The 16,213-nt window shown below is 30.7% G+C and overlaps 1 protein-coding gene, 1 non-coding gene and 1 pseudogene across 3 annotated transcripts; 1 reads left to right on the top strand and 2 right to left on the bottom strand.

Moving 5' to 3' along the window:
* Positions 1-3,864: 3,864 nt before the first annotated feature.
* Positions 3,865-7,820, bottom strand: LOC25492039 (BTB/POZ domain-containing protein At3g22104). Of its 2 annotated transcripts, none has more exons than XM_013600090.3 (3): positions 7,398-7,820; positions 5,163-6,269; positions 3,865-4,502 (listed from the first exon to the last, which is right to left on the bottom strand). In XM_013600090.3, exons 1-3 carry the CDS (start codon positions 7,461-7,463, stop codon positions 4,038-4,040), a joined length of 1,638 nt encoding a protein of 545 aa, XP_013455544.1. In that variant the 5' UTR covers positions 7,464-7,820; the 3' UTR covers positions 3,865-4,037. The 2 variants fall into 2 exon arrangements, with proteins under 2 accessions (XP_013455544.1, XP_024638688.1); XM_024782920.2 differs by lacking the exon at positions 7,398-7,820 and adding an exon at positions 6,374-6,832.
* A 2,528-nt stretch (positions 7,821-10,348) lies between these two features.
* On the top strand, positions 10,349-10,430 carry TRNAS-CGA (transfer RNA serine (anticodon CGA)). Its single transcript has one exon. It is a non-coding gene; the product is annotated as a tRNA-Ser (tRNA).
* A 3,461-nt stretch (positions 10,431-13,891) lies between these two features.
* LOC25492036 (heat stress transcription factor A-4a-like) lies at positions 13,892-15,283 on the bottom strand (annotated as a pseudogene).
* Between the last annotated feature and the right edge of the window lie 930 nt (positions 15,284-16,213).

Below are 16,213 nucleotides of genomic sequence, written 5' to 3'. Positions count from 1 at the left end.
TATGAAACAACATGCAAACCTAACATTTCAACTATCTTAGTTGCCATATATAAATCCCCTAAGAAAAAAAAAAAAAAAAAAACAGTTGCCACAAATGTATCATACCATGATTGTGATCCTGCATCGGTCACAATTGATCCTCGAAGCTCAAATTTTAAACCTCAAGGCATCATACGTTTAGTACAAGTGAGTGGCAGTTCTAATGTGTGTGATTTAGTTACACTTACACCTAATAAAGGCAAGAATGAAAATGAAGCAGAATAAAAAGTATAGGCAACTACCTCCTTTTTTTAATTTGCAACAAACTCATGGGACCATCATGCACAACTTATACCTAATTTTCTACGTAATTGGTTAGGAATCTGTGTCAACAAGTAGTATATTCTTGATCTTAAAGTGCATGTAGCTCTATCTTATTTTATTTTTTATAGAATGGGATGCAGAATGGAAGCAAGGATTAACAACGTTAAGTCTAAAACATAAATTAGATAGGTTGTAAAGCGATAAATTTATCAAATAAGAGTTTTTGGAATCCATTAGAATAGAGAAAATTTCTCGATTATTTTATTGAATGAAAAAAAGTGTCTCTTAGACTACGAAAGTTATGTTTAAATACTAGGGAAAATAACAAACCCAAATTGACAGGAAAATAACAAACTAGAATAAAACAGAAAAATAATAAAGATGTTGAAATATTAAAATGCGGTTTTTGGCCTTCATATACTCGTGAGGTCTGTAGCTTTCCGAAAAGATATAATTTGAGTCAATCCGACACCAGATGTCAAATCTACAATATTTCAAACGAGCTTTCTTGTGCGCCACTTCAACTTCGATACTCGCCACCGGTTGGCCTACCTAAATCAGAATGTAGCTCTTTCTTTAAATATAAGTTTATTTTTCGCAAATAACTAGATGTGTCAATTATTGTTTTTCTCAAAATGAATTTAAAAAATTATGATGTCATTATTTAACTAAATGATTGATTGTATGACAAATTCAACATATATATTTCCCAAAATAAAAAATTTAATATATTATAATTAAATTTTTTAATTCTAGTATTTTGAATTTTTAATAAGTTGGGTATGATAAAAGAGTATTCATAACGTATTAAGAAATCCCATTTCTCATCTAATCAACTCATAGGAATTTATCCTTAAAAAAAACTCAGGAAGATTAAAAAAGAAGTTTTATTGCATAAATTTTTTGTAAAGAGTCTAATTAGTCTCCTCCTTCTTTGTACAACGCTCTCAAATAAATTCTCGGCTTTATGAATGTTTACAAAATGTCATTTATTCTATCGAATTCTATTCATATTAAGTATGCATGCTATTGACTAAAACGATAGTAAGTGGATAAACTTATGGATCAAATTGATATTAAGTTGTTAAAATATAAAGATTTAATTGATAGTAAGTAATTAAATATAGGGATCAACTTGATAGTTGAATAGAGTCAAGTACCTTATTGAAATGCACATAATCTCAAAGACTTATTTGAGAGTGCACTACAAAGAGAGGAGAGTTTTGTGAACTAATCTATGTTAGAAATCCTAGATTGAGTTTATATAATAATTGTATGTGATACTAAGTAATGATGTTCTCCTATCTAATGAACTAGTCTTTTGGGTTAAACCATCTTCATATGCTTCAAGTCGTAACAATTGTGTTTTCATTTAGACTTGAACAATGAAGGTGTTTCATCAAACATTAATATATGAGTAAAGTCATCAAAAAATAAAGAATGATCATCAGGTCACTATTGTTAGGAGAAATCGTTCTGGACGTCAGCTCTTAAAGTATGTAGCAATGTTAAAAGAGAAATGTTAACTTGTTCCTTTATGACACATGTTAAAGAACTTGAAGTGGAAATTTTGTTTAGAAATTGTGTCAATCTATTCTTCTAAAAATTGAAAATTATGTTTTGTAATAAATATTTACCATTTATGGAATTCTTAACATATGCCCTAAAGCTACAAGTTAAAATTACCCATGTTAAAAATCCTATATTAAGTGGATAAAAATGATAGTTAAGTCACAAGGCTCTTCACATAATGGGTTAATGTCTAAAAAAAAACATAATGGGTTAATTAATCCTATTAATTGGAATTTTGTCATGTGTATAATTCCTACTGATCTTGAAGGCATTTCATAGTGGTGAAATTTGGAAGGGGATAACAGTAGCAAGATGGCCCCCTCTTGCAATTGTCTTTATACTTTTGTATCAAAAAAGGTGTTTCAATTTCAACTGCCACTTTGTCTTCATCTGTAGTGGTTAGTGAACAAATCACAATTTTAATAGTTGACTTGAAAGTTGAAACTTGATGTGAAACCATGATCTAGGAGACATATTTTTACTTCCACAACATGTGGGTCAACTTTGATTTACATGCACAACGCATAAAAAAATAGAATAAAAGTGATTACTTCAAGATCATGAGAAATTGGATTTCGAGGTTTATAGCTAAACTTTGTGCATAGTTATTCTATGTACTACAATAAAAAAAAATAAAAATGGGCCAGTCAATAAAATAAACATGGAAGAAGTTGAAGTGGCTGACTTGTACTACAATACTTGGGTGGATACTTTAGAAAAATGAATTACATATTTTAGTATTAATATAAATTATGAAACCATTTATTGTATAGTACAACTATTAATCGGGGGAATTTCAGTTAACATGACAATATTAGGGAGGTTTGAAACCCCTGCAAATTAGAAGATCTGTAAACCTTCGCAAACTTGCCAAGTATAAGCATGACAAAAATCTTGTAGGTCACTTTTGAAACCGCCGAAAACTATAACCATTGAAAAATTGTTTAACACCTCGTAAAATAGACCTATGAATTTAATTTTTTAATTTTTCAAAGTGGGGCACATCACCACTTTACAGGAATTTGGTTTTGCCAAAAACTAAAACCGTCGCAAAATTGTTTAAAATCTCGTAAAATAGACCTACAATTGTTAAATTTTATTTATTTTTTCGGGTGGTCCGTGACCCGCCCCAACCCATGAAGGGCTTGCATCTGACTATATGTGCTCTCGGAGAACATAACAATGGTTTGGCGGGAGTCATTGAGTTGGGTGATGAGGTCATGATTGATTTTGGCCATCTCCAACATCAAAACTAACAACAATACTAACTAATATTAATCGTTAAAAAAAACACATTATATGTGTTAAAGAAGCATGTTGATATTGATATACCGCTTATTCCTACATAGGTAAGACTTACGCTTTTTAGGAGAAACAGACCCAAGTAATACAAAGTTCGGCTGAGAAGTAAGTTTAGTGTGGACTCTTAACCAAGGGTTTTTCCCTAAGGATTCGCACTTAACTGAAGTTCTTTAGCTACTTGAACTCACTACTTGGTTATAATGTTACTTAGGCCTAATAGAAAAGTTAAGGCCAAATACCTTCCCGGTCCTTTAAGTTTCATGTTTGTTTCACATAGATCCTTTAAGTTTTTAAGGTTTCAGATAGGTCCTTTAAGTTTCGAGTTTGTTTCGGATAGGTCCTTTAAGTTTCTAAGGTTTCAAATGGGTCCTTTAAGTTTCGAGTTTGTTTCAGATAGGTCTTTTCTATCAACCTCCGTTAAGCCAAAGTTGATCTAGTTGGGGGAAAAATTGATGCCAAGTGTCGGAGAGAACCAACTCACCCACTTAATGAACATATCAACTTTGGCTTAACGGACAGAACAACTTTGGCTTAACGGAGGTTGACAGAAAGGACTTATCCGAAACAAACTCGAAACTTAAAGGATCTATCTGAAACCTTAGAAATTTAAAGGACCTATCTGAAATAAACAGGAAACTTAAAGGACCTAGGAAGGTATTTGGCCAAAAGTTAAATGTACATGTTGGATAACAGGCTCACAAATTCGAAAACTTTTCCATTATTTAGTGACTGTACAATCAAATAGCAGTGTTCTTACCCAACCAACATCAATTAAGCAGTACAACACACACAAAACTGATACCTTTACTATACAGATGTGAATTACAAAAGAGAATATAAAAGAAAAAGAAAACTCAGAGTCATGAACATAGCTTTGGCAAAGATTTACCATAACTATGACCAGATGCTTTTGATTTTGTCATCTTAGCCATCTGAGTTTGCATTTTCTTACATACTTTCTCTAATTCCATAACTCTCCACTGCATTCCTTGCAAATGTTCTTTCATTTTCTCATTATCAGGTTGAATATCAAAATTTCCAGCATACAACACAACTTGTTCATTGCTTTTTTCTTTCTTTCCCTTTTGAGATGAACCACTTGAACCACACAAAGAATCATTGTATGGAGTTGAAATGGGAGTAGTAGTAGTAGTAAGGAGTAAATTTTTTAGCTTAGATTGTTGAGATATGAGAGCTTGAACTGCTGATTTCGATGGAAATTTCGTGTTCTTTGAAAGGTGTAGACATGCTTGCGGTGAAAGCTTCTCGTAATTTAAACCACAGCATATCTTTATCCTTTCATCTTGTGACAGTTGAGGATGTACCTATAACAGAAGAGGAAGTTATTATTAATAAAGATGACGTTAATGGCAGATTTACATCCGTTTTAAAGTAGATGCGACTAAAGTCAAATATTTTTAGTGATCGAACAGTTGCAATTGACTAACAGTGTAAAAAATCGTAACTCCGTTGGTTCATATAAATTAAATTCTATTGTTTATACCCAATAGACACTATATATGCTCGTAAAAGATTTGAGTCAATGAGTCCAACATAAAGATTTTTTACAATTTTGGCTTAGGGCGACTCGACATGCAAAATTTTAGACTAACCGTGGGTGGAATAACAGGGATTACAAATACGCACCATAGACAGCAGATCTACGATAAACTTTGATATCATGTTACAATTCGGAGTTAGTTAGGACCTAACCCGACCCTAAAAACCTAATCAGTTGGTAAACTCAGGATTGCTAATAATTTATATAGACAGCAAATCTTCGATAAGCTTTGATGTCATGTTACAATTTGGAATTAGTTAGGACCTAACCCGACTCTAAAAACCTAATTGGTTGGTAAAGTCAGGATTGCTAAGAATTTATAAGTGGTAGCGGCCATATTCGAAATCGACTCTCAATAATATTCAAGTCAATTTCTATCCAAAGTTTTAGACTTCAAAATTCAAAATGGAAAGAATCATTATACCTCAAGATACATGTCCATTGCATGGTAAAGCTCATCACAAGAATCCCTAGCAGAATCTGGAAGAGCTGTTGCAAGAGCCAAAAACTTTGAAGTTTTTAAACAAGGATCAGGTGCAATTTCAGCTATATACAAATCTATTAAGCTAGCAACTTTCCTCATCCGAACGGGAGCAACGGCACCAGTTCCTTGCCGCAGGAACGCTTTCAAAAATCTCAGAACAAGGTTCACATCATATAAGTAGTTTATTCCATAGGGAGATGGAACAAGCAAATTGTCCAATGTTACTTGATCCAATTGTGAACCAATCATAATCTCCAACTTATTCCTACTACATTTACTTATGTTCAAGCACAAAGTCACCCGAAGAATCCCAAATAATGTTTTGAAAGAAACAGAATTCCGGTCTATTTCGTAATGCATATCTATGACCATTTCAATGATTTTGCACTTCTCATCTGTAGTAGCAGTGGCGAATTTCGCCTTCTGATAATACAGAAGAAACCTACTTATAACATAATGATCCAATTTACTCGAAAGCATTGACTTTACCAACATGATAACCATCTGGGGAGTCAAAAACAAGAGATCTTCAAACCACCATGTCGAACGAGTGAAATTCGTCTTAATACTCTCAGTACTTTTCGAGTCACACGAAAACCTAATCCCTGAACTGTCGTTCGAACAACTTGATGGACACGGACTTGCTTCACTCGCCGAAACCAGCCTCCCAACTACAGCATCCAAACACTTCTCTAGCATCACAGAAGAATCATCAACTAACAAATTCTGGCATTGCTTCAAAGTAATCAAAATTTCTGACCATGACCAATAACTAATCCCTTGAACAGATTTCTCAGTTTGATCCAATAAGTTAGAAACATTTTTGACAGATTCATTCATTTCCATGTATTCAGCAGCATAACGCGCGAGTAACAGATTCGAAGGACTTAAATTACCTTTTCCATTGTTATAACAGAATCTTAACATAAGCTCAAAACCTTCTGCACCTCCTGGAAAATCATGAAATATTACTTTAAGCTTTCCACTTCCACCACTTGATTTTCCAAATACTTTAGCCAATTTGCTTGAGTACTGAGTAATAATCGTCTGCGAAATTTCCAATTTAAACAATTTTAGTTTAAACTAAAGTCTAAAGAAAATAATGTACATTTAACTAGATAATAAAGAAATTAAACACCAAAATAACTTACCAAAAACATGAAATAACTAGAGCTCATACACAAGAAAAGTAAGCAGGTACAAAAATAGGAAAATATATGGAAAGAATGAAAGAAAAGTTCCAAAATAATTAAAGCACAGAAACCAAAAACATTGAATGAGGTCGTTATAGACAATAAATTGTAGAATGAGGGTGAGTATCAAGGAACTTTATATGCAAAAAAAATAATAAATCAAGCATGGAAGGGTATAGAAAAGAATTAAATAGCTTGAAAGCAACCCTCAGATCCTGTCAAAAAATGTTAATAAAAACAAACAAAATACGAAGGTGAGCCATAAAAGCATTAGAAGACCATAGCAGCAGCATTAAATGTGACATAAATCATACAAAAATAATAAAACAAAAGATGACAAAAAAAAAAAGTGCCTTGTGTTTGTGGTTAGTGAAAGTAGTGAAGGAAAATCATTGCAAGCATGGACAAACAGAACTTGCCCCACTTCACTGCTATTTAGGTGCAAATTAATTATGGATGGAAAGCTACTACAATCATAAAGTTACCAAGGGTAGCTAGAAAGTGAAATTAAAAAAAAAAAAAAACTACTAGGTGAAATCATTGAACCATAATCATTTCTAAATTAAAGTGAAACAACATTTAGCATAATCTTTAACCATTAATCATCATAATAACCAAAAGACAAACCTTGTAAAACCTAAGTAACTACTAGTACTATAGTACAGATCCTATAAAAACACACCAAAAAATATTTTAAAAAATAAAAGTATTGAGAATTTATAATAAAGCATATGATGAAATTACAAAAGTGAATCATTTTTCTACAAAGTTTACTAAAAATAAATGACAAGATTAGTTTATGTTTCGTATCACGGAAGATGTTTCAGACTCAAAATCATGATGGTTCTTATGATTCTGACAAAACTATCGTGATATCAAACATATTCTTGACGATACTGACTCACTGATATTTTAACAAATCTACCGTGATATCAAACATACACTTAACAAAAAAAAACACAAAAAATATGATTTGGAATACCTTATCTACCATGAAAGTTTCTTCTCCATTTACATCCACTTCAAGATTACATAAACCTTCATCCATAACTTGAAAGAAAAATGAAAAAGAATAACAAAACCTTCTCTTCAGTTGAGAAAACAAAAATGGGGATGTAAGAGGAAAAGGAAAAGTTGATGTTGATGACACATGAAGTGATATTCTAAGAGGAAGAAGAAGACAAAGCAAAAGAAGACAGAAAGACAAAACCAAGGAAAAGGGTTATGGTCAATTGGTGCAGAGACAGAAGTAGTGCGGTTGGGTTATAGTTGTGTTGGAATGGATACAACAAGGACAAAGGTCGAAGTGAATAAGAAGCAACAAGACATGTAAAGACACAAGTGTTACATATAATATGTGTGGAGAGGAAATGAGTCAGATGGAACACACAACACAATGCTACAAAGAAAATTAAATAGCAAGAAAACTTGTTTGTTTCTAGTGTATATTATAAAAGAAAAAATATTGTAGCATAACAAATTCACCAAAAAAAAACATAGTGTATACCATAATAATATCTAAAATGAAATATTAACAAAAAATAAATTAAAAACAATATAAAATTTAGAATAAATATGCTTGACTTTTTAATTTCTCTTTTTCAATTCTTTTCTCTTATATTTAGTTTGGGAGATTTACTCTGATGGGAATATAAACAACAAAATTTATGTTTAGTAGTTCCGTGAACTTAACTCATTTGTTACAGACGTTTTATGTTTAATAATTTAAAATATAAATAATTTTAACTAGTTTTATCATGTTTCATTTTATTATTCTTAAAATACATTCGATTCATCTTGATTTTATTTTCTAACTACACTTATTTTTTTGAGCAATTTTCTAATTACACTTAAATAGGGAAAAACATGGGAAAACTCTTAAATTCAAAAAAAATAAAATAATTGGGTTCGCAATGGGATAGAAAAAGAGATAACAAAAGATAATGTCGTGTTAGCTTAATTCAATTAGCATGGAAATTGCATTATTATATATAAGATCAGAGTTTAAATTCCAGTCCCTCTATTTATTCACTTACCTTAAGAAAATGAAATTTTAACCATCAAACTAAAATATGATGGTCGCATCACTTCACTTGACACACACATAACAAAGTTAACATGATTTCACAAATTGAATGAAAGATGCTGCTTGCATAGTTTCAGAGAAGGTAAATGTATCATAAAATCAACATGAGCTAACAAATAATGAATAAAACTCCAATGTGAAAAGTAGAGGTTTAGTCAGAGACAACAACATTTTCTTTTGGACACTCTCTTTAACACTCGTTTTTTAATTGTGTTAAATCAATGTGTGAGTCCTATATTTTAGAAAATAAAACTCATATAAAGTGGTGGAATATACATTGATTTCATTCAATAAAAAAGTAGATAATTATGAGAGTGCTAAGAAGAGAGTGTCGCTAGCATTCTTTGGTTATACTCTTTTTCTACTTTCTCTTTCAAGTTGTACTACTCCTCTTTATTTTATTTTTTTTCCCTTAAAATAATTCATTGAGGAACCTGTATAGTTTTCTAAATATTATAATTTTGATAAATTAATAATTAATAACATTATTTATTTACTTATTTTTAAACTCGCATGGTTTGGTCTGACGTTGTAGGCTTTGAACATCAAAGTGAGCTCTTCTCTATGTCTAAGACTTGAATCTCTCCAATGCTAATAATTTATGTGTTGGGTCTGTCTATACAGGATTTTATTTTGTCTTAAATTGGGTCTCTGCTAGTGAATAGTGAGATTCGTCCATTGAATTAGTCGATCCTTAGACCATATATCAATTTTTCAATAAAAAAATAATTTTCTTTCTTTTTCTTTTCTTTCCTTATTTCAATTCTTTATTTTAAATTATAATCTATAAGGATAAGTACGTAAATATTTTCTTATCATATTATGTTGGTTTCTATCTCATCTCATATTCTCAATATAAATTTAAATTGGATAGTCATATGATAGGATAAAGTTTCAGTCAACTTATCATATCATCATGTTTAGTCAATGGTGGATTTAGCCAAGATATATGATACATTTTTCCTATCATATATCTTATTTTATAATATTTTTCTTTATTAAGATTTCAATTGTTTTGAGATATAAGAGAGTAATTAACAAAAACAAAAAAAAACAAAGGAGTAGTAATTTGTAAAATAAATAAATAAAGGCGTTATTAAAAAAGTGTACATCAAATTAAATTTTCAATTATTTTATTTCCTCTCTACCATTTGGATTTGAGTTTTTAAACTAATTTAATAGCTATAAAATTCATATATAATATTGAGTTTAATATGGTTTCTGAAGTAGAGTTTAAATATTACTTATGAACTAATATTTACTAATAGAATATATCATATGGACTAAAGTAGATTTTTATTACTTTCTTAAAATTTTAAAGGCCAATTTATCCTATAATTAACTATTTCAAAGAACTAATTTAAAGATCTACTCCACAATAATATAATATAGAGCACCCACTAAACAGACTTGTGACATTCCTACATGACAGACCCCCATAAACAAAACCACTTATAGTTTATGAATAATACTATTTTATTTTCTTCAACAAGTCACATGAAAAATCAAAAGGCAAACTTAGAAGTCAAGATTTATTTCTGGCTTAGCCCTTTAATTAATATAGATCTTCATTTCTACAAAGTATTTTATATTTGTGCACCAAAACCACAGTCCAATATTTTAGTTGCCCTCATGACACCGTTTCTCTTTTTCTTTATCTGTATTTTAGGTTGTCTTGTCAACTATCAAGTACTAATTGACCTAATTTGCAATGTAACTCTTTTTCTTGGCACGTGCATTTGGGACCAAGTCACAGATTTTTACCCCACAAACTTTATGATCCAATCTTTCGTTGTAACAATATTAATATATTTATATATATAATGGTTGAAAAGGTAACACAAGAAGTCGATATGTCCGAGTGGTTAAGGAGACAGACTCGAAATCTGTTGGGCTTTGCCTGCGCAGGTTCGAATCCTGCTGTCGACGATTTTTTTTATTATTTTATTATTTTACTATTTCAATCAGCACATGCTGTTCAATATTTGACAGAATATTTAGTTACAGTGTTGAAAAAAGCATAATTTTTTTTCCTTTTTTTTTTTTACGAGGATAAAAACATAGTAGTTGTTAATTTAATTTTATTTTATTTTAAGATGTCAAAAACAATATAGATTAAAACTTCAATATTTAGCACAAGGAGTGGTGAATAGGAAAAAAAAAAGTATACAATATAAAGAATCTAGAAAACTAGCTCGCAAGAAAAACATTACAAACTGAAACACGCTAACGGATTGGACCACCATGAATGAAACTTAATTGGTGAAATGGTTTATGTGTTTTCAGCTACCACCAAGAGTGAAGTTTGATCTGCTTAAGAAGCTGCTCTAGAGTGAAGTATTTATTGTTGAAAATTTTAGCATTTTGTTCCCTCCATGCAAATCAGATAGAAACCAACCAAACGACATGAAGAGAAAAATAAACATCCTTTTGGAAAGCTTGATGACCAACAAATTGGATAACATGTTCACCACCATTGATGGATGAGATGTCAAATATTGCTTAAAGAATCACACCCAAAAAACAAACGATTAATTGTTTCCTCCTTGCCGCAACTTCCCAAGCATAGATTCGAGCTTGGAAGCATTGGTCCACAACAAAACAGATTATCCTTTGTTGGAATACTTTTGTTTGAAAATCTCCAAGCAAACAAATGACACTTTCAAAGGCATTATTGATGGACGAAATTGGCAAGTACACCAAATCGAAACAAGTAGGGTTGAGTCCAATTCAAGCCATAAGCTACTCCAACCGTATAAATGAGGTCATCTATACCACTAATAATGAGGATTTTCGATGTAAATAAATTAAGCTCAAACAATTTTACTCTTAAAACCGTTAATATTAATTGGGTTATATAAATGTGTCTATGTACACTTAACAGTTAAATTATCTTTTAAACTATTTAAATTTGCACAATAATTTAAAGAACTAAAAAACTAATTACATGTTTTAGTCAATCTTTTTCTAAATCAATTTTTCCTAAGCATTATAGATGATTTTATAATAAGCAAACTAATTTATATATATATATATATATATATATATATATATATATATATAGTTTAAAAAACACTTGCAAAAAGATTTGTATTTATCCTTTTTCAAGATTAGTTGTGATGCTAAAACCTAAAACCTTTGAGCCCAAGACCTACTTTAATATCACTGATCGATACTCTTGCAATTTAAATAAAGTTCTTTTGAATATATATTTTTCATTATTTATCGAATGAGACTCTAACCTAAATATGTTAAAGGAAAGGTCACTATTGGTTTGTATTGGCCGATATGACGATAACAACTATAAGCTATGTTGGGTATTTGTATTGGTTGCATTATTGCCAAAATAAATATCCATCTTTGTGTAGTTGGATACTATGATCCAACATGTTTTAGGCATTTCTGTAAGATGTTGGATACGATGTTCCAACATCCTGGCACGGTTAAGTATGCCTAGGTACATGCCTACTTGTTTGCGCACTTTATCTTATTGGGGAATCCACGTCCTCATATCTTATTGGTCAAGCAACGCGCATATCTGTTCAAAATCAGTTGTTTTGTTATTCCTAAAAGATTGGTAATATTTTAGGAATTATTTAGACATGTTTGGAAGTTCCTAAAGATGTTCCTACCGTTTTGGACTTTCTTTATTTGTTACTGATTCATGTTTTTAGATCATCTTAACGATCTACAATTTGTTCTGAAGCCCAACAAGGTTTATTACCCCGTATTGCTTCAGTATAAAAGGAGGACTTCAAGACCTAATTGATTATTCAAGCCGTCGTTTCTAAAAAGTTTAGTTTTAGGGTTTTGAGTCTTTGTGTGTCTACTCTTGTATCGTGTTGATGCAAGTTTAGTATTGTTTGTTTATTGTGAGCCTTGCTTGTATCTTCTTGATACATGTTAAGGACTGTTTGTTTAGTTGTAACTCATTGTGCTACACCAAAGCTTTTAAGCAAGGTTGTAGTTGTTTGTTTGAAGGTAACTTCACCATTTGTGTGTTTAAATCTGATAATCACAGGGGCTGTGATTGATTGTAGGATAGTGAGATGGGATCTCAGATCTAGGAGTTCCTAGGATGAACACAACAAGATTCTGAAGTATTCTCAAGAACACAACGACATCCTGAAGTATTTCATTTTACCCATAATTTCATGTAAAAGTTGGTGGGTCCCAGGACACATGGCACAAGACCATTGGTCACTCTCCAATGACTAAAAGAGCTCAAGAAACTCTATTAATAGAAGTGGAAGGCTCAACATTACTTGCACCATTGCAAAACATACAAGTAAACAACATAAAAGTGTAAAACAATTCTCTCTTATCTTTTTAAAGATAAACTTCCCCCTATATTCTTCTTCTCTTGTCTGATTTCAATCATTCAAACTTCCAAACAATTTGTAAAGAAAGTCTCATCTAGCTTTAGGGGTACTAAAGTGTTAGGTTAAGCAGAACGTTCTGAAGTCAGCTTTTTAACTTAATCATTCCAAATTTCAACATGAGAATTAATTTTAAGTTACATGTTTAATTTTTAAAGGGTCACAATTCAAACCTCCCACCTTCTTTGTGACTATTTTATCTACTTTATGTACATCATCCCTTCGTATAAAAAATATAAATCCAGTAATCTAGCCTAAATTTTATTTTAAAGTAATCCTCTCATGTCTCATGAATTCATTAATCAATGATTCTTTTCAATTTTATAAGCAAATGGTCACAATTATGCATAATCATAAAATATATTAGTATGTGTAAAGAAAACAAGGGACAAGGAACAACTATTATCAGCATAGTTGCATTGTTTTAAATTGTGGTTCGCAATAAAAAGAATTTTCACATCTCGCAATGACATCCAACCACAATTTAAACTACAAAGGGTTCGCAGTGTAACCACATTTGCAATCATAATTTCATATCATGCATAGTGAAACTAAAATAAGACAAGTGAGGAGTAAAATAATTGGCTAAGTTCAACCATTAACCAAAACTAAGCTTATGCACATACAGCAGAGCCTCATTCGTTTTGGAATTGTAAAATAGTCTAGACTCTTTTGTTTTATAAATATTGGCCAACTCGATCGGGTATATCTTTATTTTACGATTCGTCCTGCAAGAATTGTCCCCAAAATTCGTTATTATAACCAGTACTAGTTGGGGATATTACAACATGTTGTATTTTTGGTGACTCAATTGCATTAGTTGACTCAATTGCAATAGGATCAGAAGCATTGATTATTGTTAGCTCAGTTGCAACTAGATCGGGAATAACAGCTACATTCGGCCCAGATGCATCTGGATCAAGAACAACTACCAATGGCACATAGTTCATGTCACTTTCCAGTGACTTGGGGCGAACTTCCATATCTTGTTGTGCACAAGATATTATTAGATTACCTTTCATAATTCATTGAATCATCAAGCAGGTTCAATCGTTCCATGTTTAGTGATAAAACAGATGCATTCTGGTGGTTTTCTTCGTGATATACTTGAGAAGTTCAAACATGATCTTCAATGATTGCTACATTATAAAAATGATTCTTTCTTTGAATCCTCCTTTTTCTCTCTGTAATTACTGTTAGTGGCCATATACCATTATCATTCTCAGGTTTCTAAAGCACTTGACTAACATAATAGAGTGTACTTTATTGTTTTCGTTCCAATGGTCCAAACGATTTTACAAGTATTGTAATTTTATCTCATTCATTTTCTTTTCATGTTCCTTTATATGAAGTTTCAAAAAAAAATTTGCTCTTTATCATGTTTATGTTTTTCAATATTGGCTTTTAAAGTCTGTCGTTCCAATTCTGTTAGTGTAGCAGCAACCCCTTGGCCATTAGGATTCTGCAAAGAATGGCTATGAACTACTTTGTGCCTATGGATTTTCTTCATACAAAGTGGTTGATCTCTTAGAAAATTAATGTTTGCAAATTCCCATAGCTCTTTATTAACTTTTCTAAAGCATTGATCAAACAAAAAACTTAAACACAGCTCAAGCAATCAATAAAATTTAATGGATGATAAAAAACAAAAAAACAACAACAAAAGATTAAATTATTGTTTGGATGAACAAGTTAATTAAGTGCTTATAAACATTTGTATGATTTTTGTTGTTCTTGTTACTGTTTTTTATTTTGTGGTGATGAGAGATGGTAACAACAAAAGAACAAGGCCTAATTGGATCAACAACTTAATAATGTGCTTATATCATAACCAATGTCTACAACAAAAATCAATAAACTTTACAACTTATGGACATGTTATAAGTTGTTTTATAAACTCTCTCAATCAATCTCACAAGTGCTTATGAAAATACATATATTCAAATGAATAAATCTAAACAGGCTTCAAAACAAATTAAAAAATCCATGATGGTCTATTTTTTAATGCCATAATCAAATAAAAAACCATAACACAGTTCAAGAAATAAAAAAACCATAAGTATTATTAAGCAAATCCATAAAAATGAATACTTAAAGTTGCTTACATAAGTATTATTAAGCTGCCTGATGAAATTTGAGAAGTTATTTTGCTTAAAGTATTTAGGCAACAAATCTTCACCAAAATCTACTGGATTCCAAACAATGAAACTTCTATTGGTGGCACTCCAAGAAACAATGACATTAGTTAAAGGATAATCAACTTTGCCATAAGTCTTACTAAGAAAAGGAGGCACATGATTGAAATGACTACCTTGAGCCACTTCCATCATTTTCAAAATAACCCTCAAACCCAAATCTACAATTTTCGATACATAATGATTCCACAAGGCTCAAACACCCTTTATATATAAGAAAAAATATATATTAAAAAACTCCAATTTTCTAAATACAACACAATATTTCTTTTTCTTGCCCGTTTTCCATTTCAATTGTCTTTTACCAATTTCATTTATTGTCATTAATAATTCTAAAACACAAATTTTCTGAGTGTGTGTTTGGTATAGCGGCGGGGAGAATTGAGTTTGAGAGAATTGATTTTGGTAAAAAGTGAGTTGGATGTGAATTGATGTATGTTTGGATACATTACTATAAGTGATTCATGTGGGTTGATGTTGTTTGGATAGTTTGAATCAAAATGATCTTGAATGTGTAATGACTAAATTATCATTTTAATTGTATTTAAAACTCATTCTCATAAAAAAATTATTTCAACTTATCATACATAAATTTCATTGGTTCCAAAATTCATTTAAAATAATATTAATTTATAAGAGTTATTTTTAATAAATGTTTTTTTTATCAATTGGGTGATTTTTAATATAATAATATAAGCATAAAAAGATATAAAAAAATATGAGAAATTACACAATTGTAAACGAAAATATACGTAAATTATTAATACATAATCATAGATTTCTAAATTAGTATAATAAAATAGAAGGCCTCTAAAGTATATTACATATGGATAATAAATAATATAAGTTCAAGTGCAATATAATATTGAAAATTATTAAAAACTAATTATTTAGCTTATATGCTATAATTTGATCGCGGCTTAAGTTTCAGGCATGATCCATCTCCGAAGAAGAAGCTACATTAAAACTTTGGGATTGATCAAAGTTAGTTGATCTATGATAATATCATGGTGAATGATTGTATATCTAATCTTCATAAAGATTGAAATCAACATCCATTTCACCAATCCTTCTCATAAAGTTGTGTATTGCCATTGTTTGGACAACGATATGAACTTGCTTTTCATATTTGAACTTA

This window comes from Medicago truncatula, chromosome 4 (genome assembly GCF_003473485.1).
Source record: "Medicago truncatula cultivar Jemalong A17 chromosome 4, MtrunA17r5.0-ANR, whole genome shotgun sequence".
NCBI classification, from domain to species: domain Eukaryota; kingdom Viridiplantae; phylum Streptophyta; class Magnoliopsida; order Fabales; family Fabaceae; genus Medicago; species Medicago truncatula.
The sequence above is the reverse complement of the archived record's forward strand: the minus strand, read 5'-3'. Positions and strand labels throughout refer to the sequence as shown.

What these genes read in the sequence shown, in the direction of transcription:
- LOC25492039 (XM_013600090.3), bottom strand. Translation starts at nt 7,463, where the DNA reads ATGGATGAAGGTTTATGTAATCTTGAAGTGGATGTAAATGGAGAAGAA. An exon ending in AAACTTTCATGGTAGATAAG is followed by an intron (nt 6,270 to 7,397) that starts GTATTCCAAATC and finishes GAAATTTCGCAG; the next exon opens with ACGATTATTACTCAGTACTC. An exon ending in CAATGGACATGTATCTTGAG is followed by an intron (nt 4,503 to 5,162) that starts GTATAATGATTC and finishes CTTCTGTTATAG; the next exon opens with GTACATCCTCAACTGTCACA.